At 37.8% G+C, this 12,578-nt stretch overlaps 1 protein-coding gene across 1 annotated transcript in view; it reads left to right on the top strand.

The window, feature by feature from the left end:
* Positions 1–7,092, top strand: part of MAP3K2 (mitogen-activated protein kinase kinase kinase 2) — a gene marked incomplete at its 5' end in the record, with an annotated part of 47,082 nt that extends 39,990 nt beyond the window's left edge. Inside the window, 5 exons of the mRNA XM_082001178.1 lie at positions 614–762; positions 2,359–2,490; positions 3,847–3,976; positions 5,043–5,220; positions 6,603–7,092. Coding sequence (XP_081857304.1) covers positions 614–762; positions 2,359–2,490; positions 3,847–3,976; positions 5,043–5,220; positions 6,603–6,828 — 815 coding nt within the window. The 3' untranslated portion in view covers positions 6,829–7,092. The remainder of the gene's footprint in view (positions 1–613; positions 763–2,358; positions 2,491–3,846; positions 3,977–5,042; positions 5,221–6,602) is intronic.
* Positions 7,093–12,578: the final 5,486 nt, after the last annotated feature.

Here is a 12,578-nt window from a genome sequence, read left to right as displayed (position 1 = left end):
AAGCGTGTCATCAAAATAGATGCAGTTGAATAATATGTTTTTATCTCTCTCATAGGAAAAAGCCAAGACTGTATGCTCAGTGTTTTTTTTCATTGCTTACTGTTCCAACCTTCATGTAGATTTTTCACATGGAATTTACATCTGTGATAACAAAACACTCTAAAATATTTTTGATTATTTCTTAGATTCTTGAGGACCCAAGAAGAGTTATGTAGGTTGTGTTTTATATCTGTGGTGGCATTTCAGGAGCAAATATTCTTTGTGATGACTTCAGTAGCTGGTACATTTTAATCACGGCTCAATTGTTTTTTTAAATGTTACTAAGTTTGCTTAACGTGCGTTGTATCTTTTTCAGATTAGCTGTTACTAGTTGGTTTAAGTATGTCTATCTCTACCAGAAATTATTTTGTGAATAAATTTAAGTAGCTCATGTTTTCCAACTTCCAGGAAGTTCTTTTCATCTTCGTAACTTATATGGGGAGGTTTAGGACACACAGTCTGTGTTGTTGAAAAACATAGTTTTTTTAAAAATCATTTTCTGTGTATTTCCAGTTTTTCTCGATCAGCTGAATAACAAGCTCATTTGAAAACCAAAACATACTTATATTTTCAGCACCACGAGCTCCAACTAACTGGAGACTTGGTAAACTGCTGGGTCAAGGTGCATTTGGCAGAGTATATCTGTGTTATGATGCTGATACCGGAAGAGAACTGGCTGTTAAACAAGTCCAGTTTGATCCTGATAGTCCAGAAACCAGCAAGGTAAGTGATACGAAAGAGTTTGTAAAAGGGCTTCTGCTAAGTGGCGTGTTCTAGGCTAGACTGATGTTCCTTTCCTTGAACAGGATGATGTTTTAAAACCCGTTGTGTTTTCATGTCCTTGTTAGGAATCTCGTTTTGTTAATACCTCAGAGAATTAGTTTGGCTACCTGATTTTAGTGTTACATCCCATTTTTTAGTTTTCAGGACGTGAAAACTTATGCAATGAACATACATAACTTAATTTGGTGCAGTCTCAGCCTCTAAAACTAAATGATCTGTTATGAAGTGTGCTCTGAAATAGATAATTATTTATACTTAAACTACTATAGGCATTAGAACAAGTTACACTTATAAACAAGAATATCTGTACTAATCTAAGTGTTCCTAAAAATAAATTCTTAGAGATATTTTGTCTGGCTGTGAAGACAGTTTGAGACTCTTATCTTTTTTTTTTATCTTTTGGGGGTTGTTTTTTGTTGTGTGGTTTTTTGTTCTTTTTTTAAAAAAACAGAACTTTGGGCATTGGGCAAAAACTACTGTTATTCACTGTATTTCTTTCTGAAGAGCAAAAGTTTCGGTGTCGGCTTCTTCTCTCTCTAAAGTTGAACTTGTCCTTTAAATAATGGACACTTGAGGAGAGAAACTATTTAAAAGTAGCACCAATCTTCCACTTCTTTTTTCCCAAACCATACTTGCTGCTTTTTACAGGATGGAAAAAGAATTACTACTTTTCCTGCATTAGGACTGCATTCTGCACTGTGGGGAGCAAGGCTGGGGAAACAATGGGTGTAAGCATGATTGCAGAATTGAGTGGCTACCAGTTATAGTTGCTGCTACTAGTGATGTAGGATCAAGGAAAAAAGCCAAGAATCATTTGTGCTGTAGATTTCTAGTGTAGTTGTTGTTGCGACTTCTTTAAAATGTAACAAAACGACTGATTATGCTTTGGAAATGTTAAATATAAAATACTGTAGTCTCTTCTCTAGCAACAGTCTTGTGACCTCATTTGCCATAGCATTTTGTTACGTGTGCCTCTTAGTGTCAAAAAATCTGTTTTCCTTCTAACCTCAGAAGTATAAGGGTATCAGTAATAATCTGTGATGGATAAAAAGTAAGTTTTTATGAAAGATGGCTTGGTGAAATTTGGAATCCAGTTAAGTTTGGATTAGTGAGTTAATATTTGTTCAGTATCTTACTGTACAGTGTTTCAAAATACCTTACTGAAAATTTTGCAAACAGGAAGTATTTCACATAGCTCCAGAGAAAGTACCATATGTGTTTGTATTTTTTACACATATTGATACCTGCTGTGCCCTGAAACAAACATAACTTAAAAATAAGAGAAACAATGAAATAACAGCAAAATCATCCCAAAGCCAATTTTTAGAAAAGCCAGATTTTTTTACTTCCCTCAATATAATGGTGATATTTTCTTGTTATAATATGTATAAACTTTACAGAAGCTACAAGTTATTTTGTTACTCAGTTTTACATATCCCTTCAGTATGTACATACTGTCCTGTTTAAAAATCCAAATCCAAAACATGAGTATTACCACATCAGGCATGGTACATCTTGTCTGTTTTGTCCTTTTAGGAAGTAAATGCACTTGAATGTGAGATTCAGTTGCTGAAAAATCTGCTGCATGAAAGAATTGTTCAGTATTACGGCTTCTTGAGAGATCCACCAGAAAGGACACTCTCTATATTCATGGAATATATGCCTGGGGTAAGTAAGAGAGCCAGTAATGTGATGAGCATCCAGGTAGACAGCTTTTGCAGATACTAAAGAAATGCCCAAGTTAAAGACAGTAGCCAAAGAGGGCTACTGACAAGTGCTTACAGCAGCGTATCTCCTCCATTGCTTGTTTGGGTTTTCAGAAATACAGTGGTTTGTACAAACATTCTTTGATTTTTGCCATAAGAAGTGCCTGGCAATGTCTTTGAAAAGACAGTATTATCACTAGTATACTCTTGAATCTTCCTGAATTTTAGTATTTATTTTTGCTGCGCTTCAGCTTGTGCTGTTGTGTAGTCACTATCTCAAGTGCTAAGTTCTTTTGGGGAAACAAAAAGTAGCTAAGATGGGTGTGGGAATAAGTGCATACAGAAAAGAATCTGGTGCTTGTTTTTTGTGTGGCACTTACATACATCCTGAACTGTCCTACACCTGCTGTTTTGTTAAGAAATATTCTAAGATCATAAAACTGTAGATTTTTCATGTTCTCACCAAGTGGGGTCAGCAGAGCTAAATAAAATGTGCTTGTATAAAAACATAGGCTCTGTATTTCTGAATAGTTACGGCATTCTGCTTTTACTGTGAGACTCCCGCAGAAGAAAAGTCAGGGCTGGGGGGGGGGCAAGTGGTGGTGGTGGTGCTTGTGGTTTCTTGGTTTGTGGAGGATTTTTTTGTTTGTTTGTTGGTTTTTTAGGTGAGTTCTGGGCTTTGAGTTTTGGGAGACTTCTTGAATTTTTCTGAGATTTGGAGGGCAGTGTCACAGAAGTAATCTTAGCAATTTAACCCTGTGTGACAGGTCACAGAAATAGTTACAAAACCATGTTTTTTTTATTTAATGTCATTTTAAGCCAAGGCTTACTTACCTCTTAATTTTTACATAAAGCACCATCCTCCAGCATGTGGTGTTTTTTTGCTTGACAACCTTCCCCTCCCCTCTCCTCCCGGCTCCTCCCCCGGAGTATAAACTAGCCAGGATAAATGTCATGTTTTGTCCAACTTGAGTATCAGCATTTAACCATCAAAAAAGCTGAGAGTGGTGTTTGAGTAAAAACACCGCTGCTGTCTTGTTCTGTACATGACACTGGAACTATTCAGCTACTTTACAGTATTAAGGTTAATAGCTTAACATTTCAGTATATGACTTCTCTGTCCAGCCTCTTTTTTGTCCAAAATTGTATTTTTCTCAGTGGAAGTAACACTATATCTGTGCTTTTAAGTTGATCTAGAGCAGTGTTGCAACTTCAAATGTCTGAATTTCAGGCATAAATTTCATTGATGTTCAACTGTAGTATTAGCCCACTTGCGATTCTAGAAATCTTAGTGTTTTATACTACTTGTTTGCCACAGGGTTCCATCAAAGACCAGTTGAAATCATATGGAGCACTCACAGAGAATGTGACTCGTAAATATACGCGGCAGATTTTGGAAGGAGTTCACTATTTGCACAGTAATATGATTGTCCATCGAGATATTAAAGGTAATGATAGTTCTGTGCACAGTTCAGTGCTCTTTACTACAGATTCTTTTCTAGTCTTGTGTGAAGTGCTAAAATGTAATTAATGCTGGCATACTGACTTAAAATCAATGAGATTACTTTCCATCATTTATTCTTGTCACTGTTGTAACCTGAGAGGTGAAAAATAAGCATCTTTGTGATGTTCTAGCAGACTTCTGAAAATGTTTCCATAGTGTCTGTCTGCAAAACAATCATGACAAATTTATTTCTGATTTTATTTTAGCCTTGATAGTTTTGAATATCCAAAGGATGGTGTCATTACAAATAGATAGACTGTACACAGGAAAGCATGACTTGAAAGTTTATTTTTAGAGAGTTTTGTTTCATCAGTTACATAGAAATTACCCAGCACTTCACTGGTACAAGAAATGACTGGCAGCGGTGACTGGCCTGATCAAATGACTGGACTTTTTCCCTGTTACTGCCGGGAAACCTGAGGAAACAGACCTCTCTACTCTTTGCAAATAGATATAGGTGACTTGCAAGTGCTGCATAAGCAAGTTACGAATATGTAGGAAGGTGGTGATGTGCAAGATAGGTGTGTTGAAGGTAACACTGTTGTACTTCCTAAAAGCTTTACAATTTTCCTGTTGCTTCGTATTAGTAGTGCTTTGTTGCAAAAAAGGTTGAGACTTCACAGTGAATTTGCACATGCTTATGCAGATAAGGGTTTTGAACAAATCTGTAAAATCGTTTGAGATTTTTGCTTTAATATAGTATGAAGACATTTTCAGTTGTGTGGAAACTCCTCTCCCATTTTTTTTTATTTACCTTCCTTATTTTGTCAGGAAGGCTTTACAAAGTGACTGGCACTTACTGGAAAAGGCCTGGGATGCAAACTAAGGTGTGCAATTAACTATTATTCTGAACCTTGGGTTAGAATAACAGGAATGAGTAGAGAAAGTAAATTCTCTGGCTTGAAATACTAGCCTGATCTTGCATTGAATCCAAACTTTTGTTACCATTTTCCACACCAAAACATTAGAGGGCCTTTCATGAACATAACACTGTCTTCCTTTCCTTCCAGGAGCAAATATTCTGCGAGATTCAGCAGGCAATGTGAAGCTTGGTGACTTCGGTGCCAGCAAACGGCTGCAGACTATCTGTCTCTCTGGTACAGGAATGAAGTCTGTCACAGGAACTCCGTACTGGATGAGTCCAGAAGTTATTAGTGGTGAAGGGTACGGCAGAAAAGCAGATATCTGGTATGTTAAAAAAAAAACTTCTCTAGTGAAAGGTGTCAGTTCCAAATGGGCTCTTTTTCAACAAGGTGTAGATGCTCATTATCTGAAGTTGGAGCGTTTCATTCTAGGGTTTAAGCCAAAGAAGGTGGCAAGTGTGAGCACTGACAGTCATATTGGGAGAGTGTAACACTGCAATTAGGGAATTTTTCATTTGGCCATTTGTCAGCCCATTGATTGAGGGATCATAAGAGAATCTTTTGAACTGACCTTGCATGAAGCTAGGATTACCAGGCTGTGTTTAAAAAGGAACCACATTATATCCAACCAATGGCAATACTTTTAATGGCTGGGAAATTAATTTAGCCTACTTCAGATCACTTAGTAATTATTCTGCTATATTTGAATAATAGAACAGTCTTATAGATTTCAGGCAGTTGACTTGTTCAACTTTGAAGTATTTGTATCAAGGTTAATACACGTTTTTTGATGGAGAAAAATCCTGATTAAAACTAAGAAAAAATACTGAAGTTGGACTTCTGTCATTCAGTAAATCCTTATTGTGTAAAGAAATGTACCTCTGTCTAACCCTAAAACTTCTTGTAAGCATCTTGAAAAACCATAAAACTTCCTGAAGATTGGTAAATTATTCCAACCTATCTGTTCTGCAGCATCACTTGCTTGTTATTCAAAGAGGTGGATCTTTCAGGACTTAATACAGCAAAGTTTTTTCTGGACATACGCATGCCCTTCTGCCTTCCTAAATCCCTTAAACGTAAGCTTTGTATACAAAGATTGTTTAGGATCTTAAAATTTTGTTTTGCCAATCTTAAGTGTATTTTTAGCATCCTTAACTAAAAGAGGAGGATACCACTGAAGTATCGTTTTAAACTTTTCAACATTCATGTTATGATTTCTAATGAGCTAGCAAAATACACAGTATACTCTTACTTCAGCGCATCCCTGTTGCTTTGCATTTCTGTTAGGCCTTAATGAGCAAGAAAGCTTTCCAGTGCACTCAAATCCTGCGGGGTGTCTGAAGAGCTGGGGCACAGGGGTTGTGCAGTGCTTGTGTGATCAGTGTTGATCACTGAATAGCGGCAGTGCTATGACGCAGTTGGTATTGCCTGGATAAATTCCTAGTTGTCTCCTCACTGAGGTAGCAGCTTTTGGCACAATGAAGTAATAAAGTGAAGATGTAGGTAGTGATTTGTGTAACTTTGAGGTAAAGCGTGTGGCTGTACATGCAATTTTTTTAAACACCTGTTTTCCACTGAAGTTGCTCTGTAGAGGTAAGCGGACACTAGTTACCTGTGGTATTGTAGTAGCTCTTCGCTATTTCTTGTTTTCCTAGAAGGGCATGACTCTGTTTGTAACCTGCTGTTTCACTTCTGCCTCTGTTTCAGGAGCGTAGGTTGTACGGTGGTAGAAATGCTCACTGAGAAGCCTCCGTGGGCAGAGTTTGAAGCAATGGCTGCCATCTTTAAAATTGCCACTCAGCCAACCAACCCCCAGCTACCACCTCATGTCTCCGACCATGCTCGGGATTTCTTGAAACGGATTTTTATCGAGGCCAAGCTGCGACCGTTTGCAGATGAACTGCTAAGACACACGTTTGCACACTATCACTAACAGCCTGCCTCAACTCAGCTTGCATCTACTGCATTTATTTTCTATTTGACTGCACTTTTATTTTTTATTTTTTATGGAAAAAGGAGAAAAAAGACAAGAGAGAGAATATTCTCTTGAATCTTTGTTTCACTTAGATTGTAAACAATCTAAATTTTGTATCTAAAATGAGAATCTTCTCTCCCCCACTCCCACCAGGACTAGAACCTTTTGTTTATTCTATAATGTACTGATGTGGTTCATGTAGATAAAGCACTTTAGTACATATTTGTTCCTTATTTAAAGGGGAAAAAAAAAGACAAATGCTTGGATAGTCAGGAACTGTATGACTTTTTCTGACACCGCTGACTGACTCAGGGTGCAGGGAAAAATAGACATGCAGCTAAAGGACAAGAAGGTTACTTCTCTGTGATTGTTCTTTATATTGTAGGTACTTGTGGCAGAGAGTTCTAAGTTCTTATTATATTTTAGCATTTTAATCAGTTTCTGGATTTTACAGTTTAAGCTGGAACACACGGTTCTGAGAGTTAATGACAAAGCTGGAAGAACTTGGAACTCTTTGTACAGCAGCGTGTCTAACTGGTACTTCTATGTGACCAAAAGAAAATAACAAAAAAGAACTCAACACTGATGTGCTAGTTAGATGTTTTGGTGTAGAACTATCATATTATCTTAACAGGAAAATAATTACAGGTAAACAGATTCTGGACCCAGACTCTTAGGAACTACTATACTGCAAGGGGAAAATTTCCATAATAGACAAGGGTCAGCTGTTGGATGTAAATAGTTAGGAGAATGCTTCCTGCTGTATCTGCCAAAGAGAATCTCTGTTGCGTAAGCTTGGAGGGAGACGGTTATCTTAGATAAGAAAAAATAGTGATGTTGAGAGTCAGTTCTCTTCCACAATCCCACAAATGGCTGGGGGAGGGAAGGGGAGTGACTAATCCTTGTGCAGTAAATGAGTTACTTGATTCAGAATGAGCTATAAGAAATAATGTTTTCAAAGCTGTTGAGAGGCACTAGGATGGAATGTATGTCAACATCAAGTGCCTGAATAATATAAAATTCTTCTCATTATGCACTAAAAAAACCCTGTTTTAGTAACACAGTTCAGTCATCTAGGATGTGTTGAAAATTCCTGAAATAAAGTTCAACATCTTTTAACACCAGGAATAACTCACTGATAAAGATAAGGCGCAAGTTATATTTTTCATAAGGTAGCGATGATGAATCCACATGAACAAGGAGGCACAGCACAAAAGACTGTATGAAGAATAGGCCAAAAGTGCAAAGAGAGCCAGCAATTAAATAACGTGAGCGTGATTACCCAAGCCTGATAATCCGGATGATTGGTGTTTGTCAGATTTCCAGCTGTCATAAAATGTACGTTAATCACTTTTTCCATTTCTGAAAGAGTGTAATAAAAGAACAAAAGTAAAACTCTGAAATATTGCTTCTCAGTCGAGAAGTCCATAGTGATCAGACATGGTGAATAAACTGACTTTTCACAACAGAAAAGTCAAACGCTCATATTTTTGTAGAAGAACACAACCATAAATAATCTAAAAGGGCATTTGGGAATAAACTATTGGACTACAGAACCGAAATCATGTATACTGTTTTGGATGATTCATTGCTTGCTTTTGTTGTTTTATAAAGGCAGAGCGGGTTGGTACTGTGAACCTTGTCCACTCTGACGAGGCTCTACCTGTTTTGCCTCTTTAGAGGACTATCAGAATCATTTGAAGTCCATGGAGATAGAACAATAAGCTTACCCACTCCCATGGTAGTTCACTCATGAGATTTCTGAATTTATTCTGCTAACTTCCAGGTTTTGTACCAGAGCATAAGCAGGAGTATGGATCTATCCTAATCACTTTACCTGTAGGGGAGTAAGAATGATTTGGGGAGGGGGGGGACACCATCTCTCCTGAGACGGAGAGTGGTGGCTGCTTTGGTTTATGTGAGTATTTTACCCAGCTTATAATTTTCTCAGTCAGGGTACACAACTGTGCAGGGTTTTCTGAGCATGGGAAGAGCTAGTCAGACCAGAGAAAGTTTAGAAGGCTGAAAGGAAAGTCAGCTTGTAATGACTTTTTTTTTTTTTGCTTCTCTGTCACTAGATAAAAGCTATGAAAGCAGCCTTTAAGAAGAATTGGTATGTACTCTGCTGTAAAGGACCTTTGCTTTATAAGCAAAATTTAGTGACAGCAGGGATGGGAAGTGTAATGTAGAGCCTAACAGTTTATGCAGGTAATTTAAAGACCATATTATTGAAATTATTGATTTCAAACAGATTAAGAAGGTCCCAAAACCAAGGTGAAAATGTACATAAAAATCAGTAGTGGACAGTGGTATCTGAAAAGGTAAGGAAATTTTATATTACCAAAAAAAGGACATTAAAGGGAAAATGTAACCAGGTTTATCTATAGTGTTCATAACATTTAAATATACTATTCTAAAAAGAAACTGCACTCTCTGAAGCTTGAAAATTTTCAGAATCTAGTTTTCTTATAATGTGTCCTTCTTGTGAGACAGTGCTGGCTCATGTGTATTGCAATATCGCTTCCTCATTGTGATTTTTAATTACTGAATAATCTCATTTCCTGCTTTTGTGCCTTTTCTGAAAAATGGCATTCAGTCATGACAACGGTAAGCATTTTGGAGCCAGGAAAAAAAGAATTTTCAGATTGCATTTTCCTTAATTTCTTTGACATATCAGAAAGCTGCCAAAATAAAGACAGTGCTGCTTAAATGAAGATGGTGTTTGCCAGTTGCAGTGATTCTGCTAAAATTATATTAATTTAATGAATAATAAGCTTGAACTGTTTTGATTTTTTTTTTCATCCTGTGGAGAATTTGTCTACTGACGTAAGCAACTTAGAGTAAATTAGATGGTTATTAACATAAAAGTTTTGAGCTAGAAATAATTATGAAGCTAAATCAGACTTTCAGCAGAAGGTTAGCTAGTATTTATCCCCTATTGGGGTAATGTAGTAAAACAAGCTGCATTTAAGTAATGTAGTACCTCTGTATACAATGTCTGTAAAACACAGTGACTACTGGCATGATTATGAACAAAAACCTTAGTTCTAGAATTTGAGAGGGTGCATGGAACTGGACACCTAGAACTCCACTGGAGGAGAATTGCAGAGCCGAGGTCCCTGCTCACAGCTGCTCGTAGCTTACAAAGATACCAGCAGTTTAGAATCATGAATTACTCTTAATAGTTGAATCCAGTGACTAGAAAATGCCAATGAAAACAAGACTGTTGCAGGGTTGGTTTGCTTTTCTATAAATGCCACCATGAAGCTGTGCTCTCAAAAAATAAGGATCGAGAGTCACAGGGAGTATGCATATTTTCAAAGGACTTAATTGCCTGCTAGTGAATTTAATTATTCTGTCTGTTGCATGCATTAAGTAACAAAAGTTAAGCTAGTTCTGTAGTATAGCTTTAATGGTGTGACTAACAGTCCTGTTAGACCATGACTGAAAGTTTCAGTCGTGTTAGAACAAGTTGTTTATTTTTAATTTGGGTGATAGAAATATCCATGCAAGGGCTTATGGATCTAATAACCACAAAGTTAAATCTACATAGAATTTTTCTCTTCACAGTTTAAATATAGTCTTAAAATTTCAACTTGATTTGCAATTTGATTTGTAGCTAAACAGTCATTTCACTATAACAAAATGAAAAGATTTTTTTTTTTCAGCTAGTGCCTTTTTATCTGTATGCCTTAATTTTGTTCATAACTGAACACCATATTGAAATATGTCATGCAATTCCATGTCACCAAGACATGGAGTCTTAGAGTGTGGGTTTTTTCAAAGTGCCCAAACCAGAATTCGCCTAACTGCATTGGAAGGTGTACTTTAGTTATAATTTGCTGCAGACATTTAAATGGAGAATTTTAGAAAAATGTGATTTTTGGAGCACTTCCCGAGGGCTTTCTGTGCTAATACAGGTTTTGTATTTGTGTTTAGGAGATTGTGCACCGATGCGCATACTAGAAAAAGGACTTTTCTGCACTCATAAGAAATACTGTTAGAGTCGAGATTTAGCTTCCTAGCTCTGGGCGCTAGACTCTGGGTTTACTGTAGAGACCGCAGCAGAGTTCCTAATGGACTTGAAAATATAGTCGGTACATTTGCAAACGTGGTACTGCATTAAAAGCTGTTTACTTTCAGTACACAGGAATATGATCTCAGCAAATCAACAGATTTCTCAGTGAAGCTAGCATTGTGCCCATGAAATTCTTTCCTGTGCCTTTTGGGTAATCCTAATCCTGCCGTTGTCTTGACTGAAAGCCTTGTCGCACCCGCGGGTACAGCGCAGTACAGCAAGCCATTCTTTTGGACAACACAGAGCAATGTCTAACTGCAGCTTCAGAGACTTGAGCAAATTGGTCAGATCTACAGTTACTTACAAATGCTTTCTTACTTTTTTATCTTGAAATTCTTTGTCATGCATCTAGAAAAGCATAATGTGTGTGCTTGAATGTGAGTCCCTCTGGTGTTTCTGGAAAAGCAAAGTATTACTGCCAGTAGCATTTCTTCTTACTGGTAACTTGCTGTCTTGTGTCAATGACAAGTCTGCAGTGTAAAATCACACGCGATTACCAAAGCTTTTCTATCCCTCTATACATATAGCCAAAAGTGATGTTTCATGGATTAGTACTGTTACTTTTAGACACATATATATCAATCAGTAAGCTATTGCTAACAGAGTAAAGCAGGTACTAGTAAAAAGTGATAGGCACTGCCCGTATTTAACAGATTTGGGTGTTTATAGTTGGTGTTTTGATGCGCAGAATTCATGCCAGCATTAAAATGAAGAGTTTGCTTTTCAAAACTCTTTTTAACTTAATTTTCTTGTTGTCATTCTAAAGCTAATGCCTAAGCTTGGTGACTAAACCTGGTGACGTCTATAGCCAGGTTTGAGCTTTGGGACATTGAAGGAACGCCATGAAGATAAGTAGATTTGTGACCTGAACTGCTCTGTGCGCCATAGTAAGAACATTTCAAAGCTGCTGGGAAGCAGCTTGCTTGGCCTGACAGCCAAATATCGCCCGCAGTTACCGTGGTGTTGATGCTGCCTTCAGGAGGAGCCACAAACGCACACCAAAGGGGCAGGCCGAATCGCTACCGACCTCGGGTTTTTCTGAATCGAAGTCCTTGATCAGAAACAAAGAGGGTCCTTTCACTTTTTATCCCCCCTCCCCGCCCCAGCCTGCATAGTTTGTTTCTCTATCTAATTGGCATAGCTTAAATACTGCGTAGGTGGTGGCCACTGATCGCTCCCGAGTAAGGTGCGAGTTAATGTACAGCTTTATACCAGGGCCCCATTACTTGAATCCAGGTCGCTGCAGCTCGCCGCTTGCTGGAGCAGCCCTTGGGTCTTCTCTAGCTAAATATACACGTATGTGTTTGAGGGGTAGACGGGGTGGAGGAAAGGAAATTTCTCACGTTTCAAAGCACCGATGCTAGCAGTCACGTTTCGGCCAGGTCTTAGTTTTCATAAACTTACTTTAAAGGGAGAGAAACTGGATTAAACACACAAAAATTGTATCTCGTGGTTCAGCCCTTACGTTGAGTCCACTGATGAAGATTGGAGGTCAGGGTCTTCTGCCAAGAGATAAGGAAAAGGATACTCTAACTCCAGAGTTGATATTCATGGGAAGTATTTCAGAGGTTTTTCATGTCTTTTGCCCCAAAAGTAGACGATCCTTTTCCCCAGAGGTTATATAATATGG

This window comes from Phaethon aethereus, assembly GCF_964289735.1.
Source record: "Phaethon aethereus genome assembly, chromosome: 6".
In the NCBI taxonomy this organism is placed as follows: Eukaryota; Metazoa; Chordata; class Aves; order Phaethontiformes; family Phaethontidae; genus Phaethon; species Phaethon aethereus.
This window is presented reverse-complemented; position numbering and strand designations above follow the sequence as displayed.